Here is a 16,886-nt window from a genome sequence, read left to right as displayed (position 1 = left end):
ACGGGTCATTCAACCTTCAAGAACCAGAACGTTCTTTAGACATAAAAGCAATTGATCTCAGGCAGCCATTCTGTGTTTTGTTTCTGTTTTATTTAATTTCAGCTTTTTTAAGATTGTCTTTTGGGTCATTTGACACATGCATATTAAAATTGTTTGATATCACTTAACGTCACTTTTTTTAACAACTTTAATTATTTTTTTAACAAAACAGTTGAACAGAGGTCATTGTTTTTTTTTTGTTTGTCGCCATTTTAGAAATTTAATTGTAAAAAAATTTAAAATCATCATTTTCAAAAAAAAAAAAAAAAGAATTAAAAACCACATTTTAGAAAAAAAAAGAAAATTAAATTGCCATTTTAGAAAATTAAAAAAAAATTCAAAATCGTCATTTTAGAAGAATAAAAAAAATTGAAAATGCCATTTTTGAAAAAAAGAAAATCGCCATTTTTGAAAATTAAAAATCTGCATTTTAGAAAAAAATTAAAATCGCCATTTAAAAAAAATTAAAAATCAGCATGTTAGAATAAAAAGAAAATCGCCATTTTAGAAAATTAAAAACATTGAAAATCACATTTTTAGAAAAAAAAAAGAAAAATCGCAATTGCAGAATTTTTTTTAAAATTGAAAATCACCATTTTAGAACATTTAAAAAAATAGAAAATCAGCATTTTAGAGATAGATATTAGATTTTATTAACTGAACCTGTAAGGTGTCAACCACGAGTGGTGAATCAATCCAAAGCGTACGCGTAGTCGCAGCGGTTTTGGTTACTCTGCGGGTACTTTGATGGGGAAAGCATTCAAGAGTGATGGATTCCATCGGTAAAATGGAAGCGGAATCGTGCGAGCTTCAGGCTCAAAGCGCCATACGAGATATTCCGCCTTCGTTTCTTGGAGTGTAGCGGACAATTGTGCTCCAGAAGAATTTCCAAGTGGCGACACGGGCGGGCGTGCACGCTCATACCTGTTCGTTTGCTGATGACTTCCACCATGGCGGAGGGGAAGTAGCCCACCCGATCGTTTCCACTTCGGTTGTCATGGATACAGCCTTTCCAACGTCCATCGGGGTGCTGCTCCAACACCTGACAAGAAAACAAGAACACGCTTGAACGACAGCTGAAGCAGGAACAAAGCGCTAGCATGGGCAAAAAAGGGAAATGCCGCCCCCTTGTGGAACGGGGCGGCATCTTGCCAGCGCTTATCAGCACCCAAGAAAAAAAAAAAAAAAAAAACACATTCTGTAATGGCGCTCGATGTCCTATTTTCAAAATACTTTTTCATCAAATAATTCCATGAAAGGATTAAAATGACTCTCATTCGAATGGTATTTTAGTGGTTCAGGGTTTCGATTTGTCCGGAAGTCAAGAACACGTGCGCGTTTGTCGCCTTGCGTTGTACCGTGATGACGTCTCCCGCTTTGATGTTGAGGCTGGTTAAGTCGTAATTGTTGCAGTAGTCTTTCAAAGCCCGAACCTGAAGAGCCGCAGACGCATCTGGAACGCAAAAACACCATTTTACCACTCATTTAAAAAAAGAAATATATATATATATAAATCTCCCTATCTAGCTAGCTAGACCCTCTATTGAACTAGCTAGCTAGATGCTCTATTCAGCTAGCTACAGAGTCTATCTACCTAGCTAGCTAGATATACTGTATACGTGTACTGGTTTTGGAATTGGGCCCTCGCTGGTGAAAGTCTGACCATTAACCGACGGTGTCCACAGCGAGGGGATGGATTTCATTACCATGGCGACCGCGGTTGGGTCTGTAAGACTGAATAAGTGGCTTTTACTTGCGGAAGTGTGAAAGAAAAAACCATGAAGACAATGAAATGCATTTTCACTGGTGGAGGCGGCACTTTGTTCGCAAAGCACTCGTCAGTCAGTCAGTGACAAGTGGTCAGTCCAGCTGGAGTGCAAGTGTCCCATTTTGCCGCCTCAACTGCGTCCACCGTTTGATGGCGCCATTGTGTATTGATCGTGCCACTCGTTTCTATTTTCTTTTTCTTTCAGTGAAAAACTGGCAAAATTAAACCCCCGAAAAGCTAAACCTTAAGAGAAGCATCCATTCCTCCATGGCATACCCCGAAGAAGTTGCTTGATTTCTCTGCTAGCTTGCGTCGCAGTGAACTGATACACGATGTCCAGCGCAGTTTGGCTGTAGGTGTTTCGCACCGTGGCATTGATCCCGCTCTGCACACAGAAAAGGACAAAAGACATTAAAATGATGGTTTTTTTTTTAAACAAAACAAAACAATGGCCACTGAGTGACATTTGAAATGTTAGCGCAGGTGTCGGGAACCTACGGCTGGCGAGCCACGTACGGCTCTTTGGATGATTGCCGATAAAACTAAATAGTGTACGTATTCTCCATTTTTTGCTGTTCATTTCCTGTTTATGCTGCGGTTAGCGGAAAGCGCAATTTTGATTGGATGATATCCACCTATGGCCGGTGATGTCGTAACAGGTAAACGCCCCCTTTTAAATAAGCTCGACGAGTATCGTACACCTCAGGTTGAATGGACCTATTACTACTATTGTTACTACTATTACTACTACGATTACTACTACTACTACAATTACTACTACTCTTACTACTATTACTATACTACTACTACTACTAATACTACTACGTACTACTACTAATACTACTACTATTCCTACTACGACAATTACTACAATTACTACTACAATTACGACTACGATTACTGCTACTATTACTCCTATTACTACTATAATTATTATTAATTTTAATTTTAAGCAAATTCTTTACTTATTATTATTATTATTATTATGACTTTCACACCGCGTCAAGTCCGTTGAATTAATACGACGACAGCTTGGAGCTACTCCATCGTGAACATCTCAGCTAGGGGACTACAAAATGTGAACGTTGCATTCTGGGAACCTCTTTTCCATAAGCCGCTTGGCATTTGAGCATTTTAATGTAAGTGACATAAAACCAGATTTTGCATAATCTCTCTCTCTCTCTCTCTCTGTCGCCACTTTCGATCCCAAAGACGAGCGTCTAAGTGGATCCCGAGTCCAACAAACGACTTGCACTGACTTCCAGCAGGAGCCTGACGGCCTCGGTCTTGCCGCACAGGGCGGCCTCGTGCAGGGCGGTGCCGGCTTTGGTCTGTCGGTTGATGTCGATTCCCGACTGGATCAGCAGCCTTTCCCGGCCGGCGACAGCGCAGAGGAAGAAAAAAAAGAGTGAACATGAGGATTAGAGAAGGTGACAAGAACCCAAGAGCCAACATGAAGCCAGCTTGGTGTGATTAGCACACTGGATAATTGCCAAAAAACAAACAAACAAACAAACAAACACAAAAAATGGCAGCCGATCACTTATCTCCCATTTTAAGATTTACGTACGCTTGTTTCTCAGGAAAATTAAGATTTCTGCACTAACCTGCTCGACATTTTGTTATTCGAAGAATTAAAAATGTAAATAAAAATGGTGATTTTAGAAAAAAAAGACAAGAAAATCGCCAATAAAAAAACAAAAATTGACAACACATAAAAGAATTGCAAACCACTATTTTAGAAAAAAATAATAGAAAATTGCCATTTTAGATTTTCTTTTAATTTAGAAAATGTGTTTAAAATTACTATAATAGAAAATGTTTAAAACATTTTAGAAAATAATAACAATGAAAATCACCATTTTATATCATTTTAAAAAATTGAAAATCACTCTTTTAGAATCTAAAAAAAATTGAAAATTGCCATTTTAGATTTTTTTTAATTAGAAAAATAATACCATTTTAGAAACTAACTCTTTGAACTCTTTCAACAGTAGCCAAAATGGAACTGTATAGTGCCACTTAGCAGTTTTTTTGACAACGATACTAGTGCAGCGTGTTCTACCGGAAACAAATTCCTTGTGTGTTCTACATACTTGGCAATAAAGATGATTCTGATTCTGATTCTGAGAAATAATACCATTTTAGAAAATGGTAAGAAATTTAGCATAAATAAAATAAAATCGCCATTTTAGAAAAAAAAGAAAATCAACACAAAAAAAATACATTGCCACAAAAAATAAATAGCCATTTTAGAAAAGAAAACAGAAATGTAAAATTGCCATTTTATAATAAAAAAAAATAGAAAATCAAAAAAGTGGGAAATAAACATTTTAGAAAATGTTCAAAAAAGACTTTTTTTAAAACATTGAAAATTGACATTTTAGATTTTTTTTACATTAGAAAAATAAAAAATAGAAAATCACAATTTTAGAAAATGTTAAGACATTTAGAAAATAAAAAAATTAAAATTGGCATTTTAGAAAATTCAAAATTTTTTAGAACCAATAAAAAAATTAAATTGCCATTTTAGAAAAAAAAACTATAAAAAAATTACAATATCAACATCACCATTTTAGAAAATGTTAAAAATGTTGAGAAAATAAAAAAAAAGAAAATAACCATTTTAGAATATTAAAAAAATTCAAAAATCAACAAAAAATCAAATTGCCATTTTAGACAAAAAAATACAAATAGAAAATGGCTGTTTTAGAAAATGTTTAAAAACTTTGATTCATATCGCCATTTTCCAAAATTGGGGGGCTCATTAAGTCAATGACTCCTTTACTAATCTGCTGTTCTTAATGTAGCCTGTAGATGGCAGCACTTAGCACACGCCGGTCGCAGCGCTACTGCCCAATGTATTCACTCAACATGTGGGCCAGATGTTATTGATTTTATAATGGAGGCTGCGGACCCGATGGAAATTCACCATAGGCCGCATTTGGCCCCTGGGCCGCACTTTGGACATGCCAGTTCTACGCAGTTGGGCATTGAAAATATGTGTGTGTGTGTGTATTTGTTGTACCTAATGATGTCAATGTGTCCATTCTTGGCAGCCAAATGTAGCGGAGAAGTGCCGTTGGGATCGGTACTGTCTCCTTTCTTGGCTTCCAGCAGGGCCACGCACATGTTACTCGACAGCAATAATTGGACAACCTGCATCACGGATCAATACCCGCAGGGACAAAAAGCAACACGTTTGCTTATTATTTTAATTTGATTTGAAATTGATTTGAAAAAGCTAAGTTGCCTACCCCGACTCTGCCGAACTCACAGGCCAGGTCCAGGGGTGTTTTCCCCGCATTATCCACAATGCAGGGGTTGGATTGGTGCTGCAGTAGCATTTCAGACTTGAAAAACAAATACAAAAAAAAAAAACAATCAATCAATAAGATCAGTTGACCAAGTCATCAATTCTCCTCGACAAATCCGAAAAAAAAAAACTAATCATTAGCAGCGCCCTAGCCACTCTCGAGGACTTGCACACTGCAAGAATCGAAACAAGGGTCCCAAATTGAGAGCTAGCTAGGTAGCGAATAGACATTTAAACAGCTTCTTCCCCCGTCGCCATTAACTCTCTAAACAGTAACCGTAACAGTAAATAGCAGTGTATAGTGCCTCCATTTTTCTTATGATGATACTAGTGCTAGGATGATAGTAGTGGCTGGGTACAGCTAAGCTTACAGAGACCGCTTCCAACGAGCATTCACGAGCCGCCACTCACCACATCGTAATGGCCATGCTGCGCCGACAAGTGCAGCGGAATCTGCCCTTCATCCGATTGGACGTTGACCGACGAACCAGATTTCAGGAGCATCTTCATAGGCTCCGCCTTCCCCTGCCAGGCGGCGTAATGCAGCGGCCGCATGCCTGGGAAGGGTAACACAGGGAAGTGTTGTCGCAAAGATGTGAAAAAAGATACAGGTCACACCCGACTTACGACCGTTTGGTCGTAAGTTGGATGTGACCTGTATTTTGGGGCTTTTGAAGGCCTGGCAAGTTTTCTTCTCACCTTTCTGGTCTCTGATATCAACAGCCGCTTGTGATTCCAGCAAGATGGTAATAAGTTCCATGTTCCCGTTGAGGGCCGCATGATGCAGTGGGGAAAATCTACACGGGACACACGTGCGAGTCATATAAAATCCAAAAAATATGGCCGAATTACACATCACGCAACCATTAACTCATTCACTGCCATTCTCGAATGTATTGGGAAGTTAAAAATATGACGTGGAACGCCATTCCCGATTGGTTTTTTTTTTTCGTGGGTGCCGATATAGCGCTGGTCAGACCTCCGGCAATGTTTTCCCCTTCCACGAACGGGTGGCATTTGCCTTTTGTCCATGTTAGCTCTTTGTTTCAGCTTCAGCTGTTGTTAAAGCTGCTATATAAGGCTTATTTAATAGAAAATTGTGTTTTATGGGGACCTGGGAACGGATTATTCTCATTTTAATGGTTTCTGATGGGAAATAAATGTTTGGAAATGGAACTTTTCGCCTTACACATAATTTCTGGGAAACAATTGAGTTGGTAAACTGAGGTATCACTGTATTGTATTTTGTACAGCTGCCCGCATTTCAAGGTCATATAACTTCAGACTCAAATAACTTAGGAATTAACTCTTTTTTGCTGACGAAACAAGAGTCTAAGATTTCTTACGCTGCATTGAATGTTTATTTAGTCCTAAAACTCAATATTCTGTGGATCCTGGAATGCGAGTGACAATGACAAAAACCCTGGCACTGGAGTAGACACATTTTGGCACATTATCAACGAGTTAAAAACGTTTTCTCCTGCCCAAAAATGGAATAAAATATCACCGTTTGTTTTTTTCTCTTCAAAACACGCAAAAACAGGTTAAGCTCGGATAGGTTCCACAAATCTGCGTTTGTTTATTTGTTTGTAGCTCCTTTTAGTCTCTCTCAGTGCTTGCATGTATGTGGGGGAGGGGCGCCAAGTAGTAAAAGGCGCCTTGCAATATTTAGAGTCCTCCGGGTTTCTCCGTATGCATCCCCTTTCCCAGCATCCTCTCTCTCCTGTGAAAGTGGCGCCCCGAAGCGCTTTGCCGCTACGCTTTCTTTGATCGCTCTTTCCACTAACGCCGCTTCGTCTCAGTTCGAAAATTAGAAAACGATGTTACAATCCGCAATCGTGGTTAGATTCCAGGTTTGGGTTGCCCGTTTTGTGCTTTTCTCTTGATGGACGTATTTCATATCCTTCAAGTCTACCCAAAGGTTACTTGAATTGTTTTGAAATTGCAGTCATCCCCCGTTTCTCGCCATTAACTCATTGACTGCCAGATGGTGTGCAAAAATGTGTCCACTCCAGTGCCAGGGTTTTTGTCATTGTCACTCAAACTATCTATTTGCTATCTAACTGGCTAGATGGCTAGCTATCTATTCACTATCTAACTAGCTTTCTGGCTACCTAGCTAGCTATCTATTTGCTATCTAACTAGCTTGCTGGCGACCTAGCTAGCTATTTGCTAGCTATTTGCTTTCTATTTGCTATCTACTCGCTATCTAACAAGCTAGCCAGCGATCTATTAGTTATCTATTAGCAAGATAGCTAACTTTCTATCTATTTGAGTTATTCCGGTTTGAAATAAGTAATAAATAGATAGCTATATAGGTAGCCAGCTAGCTAGTTAGATAGCTAATAGATACAGTCACTAATAGATAGCTACCTAGCCAGTTAGATAACTAAATGATAGCTAGCTAGATAGATAGCCGGCTAATAGATCACAAATACAGAGCTAGGTAGCTAGCTTAATAGCTAGCGAGACTGTCACAAATCTTCTCTCATGAGGAATTCTATTAAATGGAAATTCCTTAATCGGAAAAAAAAATCATATGTATTAACTTTTTTACCAGTAAATGATAGCAAAGATCGATTCCCTACAAGAAAAACTCCGATATCCGGAACACGGAATTACAATCCATGCAAAATTGTCACATTTTCGTTCGATATACGGAAAAAAAGTAGTGGGGGATTACTGTATATCAATCAAGCTGCTTTTTGTTTTGTTTTGTTTTAAAGGGATGCACAGCCATCTAACGTCATTTTCCCAACATAGCCGAGGAATTTGTTTGAACAGTACGCGTAGGCAAGGATACAAATGACGCAACTCACCCATCCGTATCCTGAAAGTTGACGTTGATTTTCTTTGCAGAGCCGAGCAACTCTGGAAAACAAGCGGAAAAGCCGTTAGTCGTTTGTCGTAGCAGACCAGTTGGTGCTGGATATCTTCGCTGAGGTCCTTTTTTTTTTGCTTCCCCCTGAGGACAAGATGGAGTCAGAAGACGGGGTTTTTTTTTTTTTTTTTGTTTTATGAGCGATGAATCATCGGCCGCTGTCGGCTCTGCGGTTGCTTGCAAACATCCTTCAACTGGGTGTTGAAAATAAATCAGCAAACAATCAATCAATAAATAAATAAATAATAAATAGGAAATAATAAATAGGTACAAAAATAAATACCTAAAAAGGTAAACAAATAAATAAATATAAAACAATAAATATAAAACAATAATAAATAAATAATAAATAATGAATAAATATTTAATAAATAAATGTATACCAAATAAATAAAAAATAAATAATCAATAGCAAATAATAAGTACATAAATAAATACCTAAAAAAGGGAAACATAAATATATATATCACAATAAATAAATAATAAATCAATAATAAATCAATTATAATAAATAGAAAATAATAAATAAGTACATAAATAAATATATACATGGCTACATAAACAAATACACAAATAAATCAAAAATAAATAATAGCTGTAAATAAATAATAAATAAGCACATGAATAAATATATGAGTAGGTAAATAAATAAACAAACAAGAAATAATTAATAAAAAATACATTAATACATAATAAATAATACATAAATAAAAATAAATATTAAATAGAAAATAATAAACTCCAACATGAATAAATAAATAGGGGAATAAATAAATAAATTGCAGTTAATAAATAATTAATAAATAAAGATATGACTAGATATGACTTAGTCGTGCCCCCCAAGCTAAATGGCACTAGTGATGATCTCCGAAGTGACCTATATTGCGCAGAGGTCAAATAAACGTGACCTGACATTTCAAATAAGACTCAACTTAGGCGGCAGATGGTGTCGCATGATGAATGTGCACACCAAAGCGCACATCCCTTTTATCTTCCGCTAAATTTGCGGCCTGACAAAAACCCCGGCACTGGAGTGGACACATTTTTTTTGCACATCACCTGGCAGTCAATGAGTTAAAAAAAAATACACTGGGTGTCAGTGATGGTGGCCAAATATTTATTAGAAAGCAGCGTTTGCTCGATGATACAGGCGCACACCAACCAGCCGACTGCGATTGGGTGTTCTCGCCAAATAAGGAGAGCAGCCAGTTGTGATCGGAAAGTGTGGAAGATTTTGCCTACGAGGCCACAAAGGTGCCAATTTGCAATCGGGATTTCATGACGGTGCAGCCAAACTCTCTTGGCGGCTCCAAACGCTCACACGGACTCGCACGAGCCCGGGTTTTGCGTGGAGGGGTGTTGCTAGGCAACAGGCATCCTCTTTATCAGCCTCCACATGCCGGTGTGACTTCTGCTCAAACTGCATAGATTCACAATCACACACACACACACACACACAAACACACAACATGTGTGTTGTGAACAGAGTGACGATAGCATGAAAATGTTGCCGGTTTCATTTCCCAAAGTTCAGGCGCAAACAATCTCCTCCTCTCGAGAAACTATAATAAATAATAATAATAATAATAATACATTTGATTTCTGAGCTATCATTTAGCTATCTAGCTGGCTAGGTAGCTATCTATTAGTGACTGTATCTATTTGCTAGCAAGCTAGCTTTCTATCTATTTGAGTTACTTCCGGGTTGAGTGAACGCTGGCGCATGTGGCTGCCACTGCTCACCCACAGAAAAACTGATCCTGTGACTGTAAAGTGACCTTGAGAGTTTTAAAAGGCGCTGATAAATGAAATGTATTATTATTATTATTATTTTAGTTAATTTCTAAATGATATGGTTCTGGAGTTATACGACCTTGAAATGGGGGCAGTGATACCTCTGCTTACGAACTTAATTGGTTCCCAGAAAGTGTGTGTAAGGCAAAAAGTTTGTCTTCCAAACATTTATTTCCCATAACGAACCATTAAAATGAGAATAATCCATTCCCAGGTCCCCATAAAACATAAAATAAATCTTATATAGCGCTTTAACAACAGCTGAAGCTGTAACAAAGCGCAACATGGACAAAAGTGAAATGCTGTGTCCTTGTGGTTAAGCAAAAACATTTCCAGGGGTCTGGCCAGCGCTTTATTGGCACCCAAGCATGAAAAAAAATGAACACATTGGGGAATGGCCCTCTACGTCCTATTTTCAATTCCCGAATCAATTTGTGAATGGCAGCGAATGAGTTAAACAGCAGATAAATGAGCGGGATTCGAAATGCAGACGAGACAGGATGGAAAACGGATCACCGCATTTGCCTCCCCCCTCTCACATAAACGTGACTTTCCAAACAGGTAAACAGGAAGTGGTCTGATTAAATTAGAGAGCCGAGACGGGAGCGTCTGATGGGCGAAGAGGGAGGCGGTTGGGGGGCAGGAAGAGCCAATGCCAACTCACTGTAATAGACAACAGAAGTGCTCTGGGACGATATAACCTCTTCGTCACCGATGCGCCGTCGGTGCACTCGGACGACTTGACATCCGGATGTCAAGTCGGCCATTAGCTTCATTTTGCCCTTTGGCCAATTTGGGAATCTGTTTTTTTTTCATATCGTGAAGCATCAACGATAAAGTTGCTTCAGCCGTCATCTGTACTTCTTTCGGACGTTTCGCTTCTTATCCAAGAGGCTTCGTCAGCAAACTCAAATCTTTTGCTGGTACTCATTTGACGACAATGAGGTTAAAATCTTAGCGAAAGAAAATGGATGCTTTGAAAGGGGAGTCAAAGAAGCTATTTTCATAAAACGGCAAAACCCTTCACTCAATCGCCAGGGTGGGGTGACGTTCAATTTTGATTGTTCCTACAACCGACTTCTTCGGCAACATTGGCTTAGTTATGCTAATGAGGTGATACCAGATCAAATGGGGTAATGAGGCCAGTGGTACGTCTGGACAGTAGGGATATATGTAGGGCCAAAACTACCAGCAAAAGATTTTAGTTCTGACAAAGCCTCTCGGATAAGAAGCGAAACGTCCGACACCTTGAAAGAAGTCCAGATGACGGCTGAAGAAACCTTGTCATCGATGGACCACTCCTGTACCACTGATGTGAAGCAACAAGCACATTTTTTATTAATTTTTTTTCATATCATCGCCTGTGAGTATTGCCGTTAACGGTGCACTGGCAGTCTATGGTTGCCTAGCAACAGCTTTCTCACCCGCTGCCAAGGTTATCTGGCTTTTGGCTAACATTTGTCAACGCAACAACACACACACACGCGTTTGCGTGCAAAATGGCTTCTCGGGAAACTATAATTGGGCAAAAAAAAAATAATAATATCAGCTGTCTCTTTATTTGACATGAATAGAAAACGGATTTTAAAGAATGACAATTTAACTTCTGCCGATTAGACCGTTATGGCTGAACAGCTCAAGGCCGATTGTGCTTTTTTTGCGCCTGTCATTTTCACAGCCCCATATGTGGAACGGCCGCGGCTTGGAATTGAAGTGGATTGACGTTGGATAGGAAATGTGAGATGAACTCATGTGGAAGTGTCGCGGCTTGGAATTGAGGCGGATTTACGTGGGGGAAGGAGATGTGAGACAATCTCATGTGGACGTGTTGCCGCTTGGAATTGAAGCGGATTGACGTGGGATGGGAGATGTGACAATCTCTTTTCGTCAATGGATGCTCCATGTTTGCTTTCGAAAATTTAGCTTGTTGAAGATGTGCGCATTCCACCTTGACGTCCCAGATCCACTGGTGAAAAGGACGCTTTGATCCTCTCCTCTTTCATCTAGAACTGCTTCATACAACAAAGAGGGTGCACAAAGTGCTTGAAATTGAATGACTGTGTCTTTGTGTTGTCATATTTTGTTATTTTGCCTTCAAGATGGCGCCACGAGAGTGGCTGCCTTTACAGCAGTTCCTGTATTTTGTTTTTCTACTTCTTCCTTTCCTTTCATCACTTTGCAATTGTGAAATGTCAATTTCTCCACAGCGAGACTCATAACGGCTAATCCGATCCAAATAGGTGACACCTTTGCTCATCTTGAATGTCTGTGCAGCATCCAGAAGGCCATGACAGAACAGCAAGGGGTCAAAGGTCAACTGTCATCAACTCTTCCTACGTAAACAAAAGCGCCGCCGACATCACGTGATCGCTTCCGAGGCCGCTAAATTCCGATTCCATTTTGAATTGCTCACCGGCGTTGGCGGTAGCTTCCGGATCGCCGCCCAATTGCAAACGATGGAAACGGCGAATCCCGGCCCGGACGAGTCAGACAGATGCCGGGATTACAATTTGGGCTTTCGCCAGATGAGCGATACGCCGTATTTACTGTTCCGTGAAGATCTCCAAAATCCTCTGGTGGCGAGTACAGCTAAGCTGATGTTGCGTTGCCCGGAGAGGAGCTCATTACAGTCAGATTAAGCTCCGCGGTGCCGTGCAGGCTGCGCCCACGGCAGGCCCAAACGCGGACAGATAAAAGGACCGGAAATCTCCCCCAAAGCGTCCGTCAAGAGAAGGGAAAAGGAGGATCACAATCATCTTTATTGGCCAAGTGTGTAGAACACACAAGGAAGTTGTCTTCGGTAGAACACGCTGCACTACTGTCATCAAAAAATAGACATGACTGTTCAAAGGCAGAGTGGGGACTGCAAGGTTAAAATATCCACATCCCCGCTGTATAACATGTTTAAATTACTCCTGGAAAAAAAAAATCATTAAAAACATCAACGTGAGCCGCTTGTCACTGAACAGCAACAACACGTCTGTGCTGATAAGATCATCCACAAAGTTAATTGTCCATCAAAACAATAGCCTTGCTAACTAGCCGCTAGACCAAAATGTCACCAGAAATTAGCGTTTGCACAGATGATGAGGTACAAGTGCACTCACTTTACGTTTGTGTGTGTGAGAGAGAGAAAAAAAACGAACAAAGTGGTTGGAGAGAGCCACGAGAAGAGCAGGTTAAAAAAAAAACGAGTTTCCTGGCCGGGAGCAACGAAATAAGAGCGTGATGGAAGAGGCGGTGAAATGAAAGTAAGGATGCAAAGCGCAAAAGAGAGCAAGAGAGTAAAAAGGACCAAGGTACGACTTTGGCGTCAACTCACAACGCGCACGTAGCAACACGCGCCAACCAAAAAAAACAACAAAAACACACGTTCCACATGTGTGGCGCAGCTGGACGCAACAGCCGCATCCGCCGCAACGTCAACAATCCTGCTCATTGGCTCAGTGAAGCTAGGACGCCATTGGGCAAGCGGCTTCAAAAAGCAGGCCAGCGCAAAGTTACACACACACACACACACACACACACACACACACACACACACACACACACACACACACACACACACACACACACACACACACACACACACACACACACACACACACACACACACACACACACACACACACACACACACACACCTACCGCTGGGATCAAAAGAGATGCTAAGTGAAAGCGGCTGCTAGCGCAGATGCGATATACTGTACTCATTAGCGATGAGCTAAGGCGTCGTTACCTTGCGAAAAACGTCCGCTTTAAAGGATTTTTTTGGGTTTCCTAACCGACATCAGAAAAACGTTTGATAGCATCTAAAATAGCTAAAACACGCAGACTGGTATTTTTAATCAAATGCAAAAGACCAATAAAAATGACTTCAAGAGGCCCAAAACTGCCACAAAATGAGCTCGGAACTCGACAGATTCAGAAAGTCCCGCCCTCTTTTTCGTGACGTCACGTCAGGAAACTCCTTAACAAACTGCCTTGCTCCAGAATCAAAACAATGGCTTCAGAGAGTTCAGATGCTTTCTTGTTACTCATCCAGTTATGAATATGATTCAAATAGTTCTGAAGAGGAAAGCATAAGTGTTTGCGATCGATTAAAGAAGTCCTAGCCAGCTAGCTAGATAAATAGCTAATAGACAGCAAATAGATAGCTAGCTAATAGCCAGTTAAAATATATATAGCTAGCTAATAGATAGCGAAACAAAGATCCATAACTGATCCTTCTTTTGTAGCCTTGTTTGGATTTGACGTTTTGAACTCATGGACTGCTGTTTGATGTGCAAAAACATGTCCACTCCAGTGCCAGGGTTTTTGTCACTCCAATTGAAGGCCCGGCAAAATATGGCGTCACGAATTCCATCCAAACGGAGCACGTTTAACACGGCCGCGACTGCAGCGTGCGAATCCTTCCACCGTGCCTCGACGCCCCCTTTGTGAATGTGCAGCGGCGTGGACGCAATCGTCTGCTTCCGTTAGCGGCTCGGGGCGACAGAAAGACGAGCTATCAAAGAGGTTCCGCGTGCATTAGCGTCACTCCGCACCCCCCCCCCCCCCCAACGGGTGATTTCTGATGACGTCATCCGAGGATTATCACCACCGGTCCGCTACAAAAAAACATTCCCGTGCGTGATATTAACGTCAAATGCTTCATGTCACAAAGAGGGTACAGCAAGTGCTGAAGAATGTGTCTTTGTGTTGTAATATTTGTTATTTAGGTTTTTTTTATAATAATCTATTTCATTTTTAAGCGCCTTTCAAAACTCTCAAGGTCACTTCACGGTCACAGGATCAGTTTTTTTCATGAGCCTTCTCGTATGTTCTTTTGATTTCAAGATGGCGCCGCGAGAGTGGCTGCCTTTCTAGCAGCTCCTGCATTTTGTTTTTCTACTTCTTTCTTTCCTTTCATCACATCAGCTGCTGTGAAATGTAAATTTCTCCACTGTGAGACTAATAAAGGCATATCCAATCCAATCCAATCCAATCACTTTGTTGCTGTGAAATGTAATTTTTCTCCACTGCGAGACAAATAAAGGTACATCAGACATAAAAAGCTTCCGAGCGACGCCACGTTCTCTTCTGGCTACAGAATCCTCGCTTGAACGCGCATCTATTATGCAAAAAGGCCAATTAGGCCGACTGATGAAAACATTTGTTCCAATGAGTGACTCAGAATCATCTTTTTCGTCTTTGTTCGCGTCGCAAAAGCGGAAATGTCGAGGAAAGAAAAAAAGGAGCGATTATCCCATTGGGGTATTTTGTAAAAATGACAAACCCCAATGGATATGGGGACCCCCCCCCCCAGACCCCCCAGGGGTGGTATTTAAAATCGCATTTTCTGTGTAGCGCTTTCTCTTGTTTCGATTTATAATTGTATTTTATTCATAAAATACAATAACATGTATTTACTATTATTATTATTAGTCATAGTCTATCTAGCGTTAGATTGTCTGCCAACTCGGACCATCAGTCATTAAATTATTGACCTTTTTATGTCCTTTAAAGCCCAGCAACCCCATAACAATAATAATTATTATTATTCTAATTATCATCTGCTAGCTATTTGCCATCTACTAGCTATCTGGCTATCTATATATTGACTATCTAGCTAGCTGGCTACCTAACTAGGTATCTGTTGGCTAACGATTGGCTAGCTAGCTTTTTATCTATTTCAGTTACTTCCGGGTTCAGTGAACACTGGCGCGTGTGGCTGCCGCTGCTCACCCGCAGAAAGACTTATCCTGTGACTGTAAAATGATAGATAGCAAGATAGCCAGCTAGATAGCTAGCCAGATAGAGATAGCTAGGTAGATAGCTAGATAGATAAATAAAGTGTTTGGAGTAATACATCATTGCTACATATTAGCGCGGAAGAGAAGACGGCGAAAAATACTACGACGTTTAATTAGCGTCGTGGCACTTGACATGCTTGATTTGCTTTCGCGGGCCGAATAAAATCATGTAGCGGGCCACATTTGGCCCTCGAGCCGCAACTTGGAGACGGGTGCCAAATATGGTCGTGTTTGTCATAAATGGGTCAGTTTAAGACCCAAAAAAGAAAGGGCTTCATTTCCAAGAGCGCACCAGATTAATTGCGGCTGGTTCGGAATCACTGATCTCAGAAAACCTTTAATTGTCCCGCAATGGGGACATTTGTGGTTCTATTTGGGATCAAGATGGTGTTGCCCACATATTGATGTCATAAATGTATCAAATAAATAATCAAGGTGGAGCAGAGTCACACCGGAAGCAAAGTGCATCCAAATACAACCGACCCCAAAGCTGTCATATGCAAGAACCGGGGTCCAAACAATCCCACCCGCCCCCATTTTGTTGTTGGAGCTCTCCCTGCTCGCCACGTACAAACAAACAAACAAACAAACAAACAAACACCTGCAATATGTTCAATCTTTTGCGCTTTTCTCGCGGCGGCGTTTGAACGAAAAGGCGGTTTCTTACTCGCTTTCCCCGGCCGAGGCCTTTGCAGCAGCTTCTGCACGGCGAGCAGGTCTTCGGTCTTGACCGCCTGCAGCAGCTCCTGGTCCTTCCCCATGATCGGCTTTCAACACGTCCTTAGTCCCGCAACATGTTCCGACGGAAGGGGGCGAGGGGGGGCTTCGGGCGGGCCGCGACGAGCCTCGATTCCCGCCGCCGCCGCCTCCCTTTTTCGGTCTCCGGCTAGACGACAGCCAGCCCCGAAGCTCCGAGGGAGGGACGCCCGGGGATGGAGGGATGCTTTCCTAGTCGCAGCCAGGCCGCCCCCCCCCCCCCCACCACCTTCCGAGAGACGCGGTGGAAGGGCCGCGGACACCCCCCCCCCCCTCCGGGACCCCCAACGCCACAAGATTCCCCGACGACGGCGCCCTTCGTCGAGGACGAATTTAGCACATGGCGTTCGTCGACGCTGGCGTCCACGTCAAGCGGCTCTTCGGTGCTCTTCGTGGCTTGCGAGATCCCGGACCGCGGCGGCCATCGTTCCGCCCGCGCTCTCGCTTCGGATTGGGGAAGGATTGCCCCGCGTGGGGGGCTCGAGTGGCGAAAAGAGAGAGAGAGAGAGAGTACGGGGAGAGGGGCGGCCGAGGGTG

General features: G+C 41.5%; 1 protein-coding gene across 1 annotated transcript in view; it reads right to left on the bottom strand.

The window, feature by feature from the left end:
- The window catches only part of caskin1 (CASK interacting protein 1), a 34,114-nt gene extending 17,228 nt beyond the window's left edge, over positions 1 to 16,886 (bottom strand). Inside the window, exons 1-10 of the mRNA XM_089018626.1 lie at positions 16,261 to 16,886; positions 7,943 to 7,994; positions 5,823 to 5,920; positions 5,535 to 5,680; positions 5,065 to 5,160; positions 4,836 to 4,966; positions 3,067 to 3,175; positions 2,084 to 2,192; positions 1,398 to 1,492; positions 964 to 1,081 (exon numbers count right to left, since the gene is read on the bottom strand). Coding sequence (XP_088874752.1) covers positions 964 to 1,081; positions 1,398 to 1,492; positions 2,084 to 2,192; positions 3,067 to 3,175; positions 4,836 to 4,966; positions 5,065 to 5,160; positions 5,535 to 5,680; positions 5,823 to 5,920; positions 7,943 to 7,994; positions 16,261 to 16,354 — 1,048 coding nt within the window. The 5' untranslated portion in view covers positions 16,355 to 16,886. The remainder of the gene's footprint in view (positions 1 to 963; positions 1,082 to 1,397; positions 1,493 to 2,083; positions 2,193 to 3,066; positions 3,176 to 4,835; positions 4,967 to 5,064; positions 5,161 to 5,534; positions 5,681 to 5,822; positions 5,921 to 7,942; positions 7,995 to 16,260) is intronic.

The sequence above is a fragment of the Hippocampus bargibanti genome, linkage group LG17 (assembly GCF_051943395.1).
Source record: "Hippocampus bargibanti isolate YZ-2025 linkage group LG17, ASM5194339v1, whole genome shotgun sequence".
NCBI lineage: Eukaryota > Metazoa > Chordata > Actinopteri > Syngnathiformes > Syngnathidae > Hippocampus > Hippocampus bargibanti.
The sequence above is the reverse complement of the archived record's forward strand: the minus strand, read 5'-3'. Positions and strand labels throughout refer to the sequence as shown.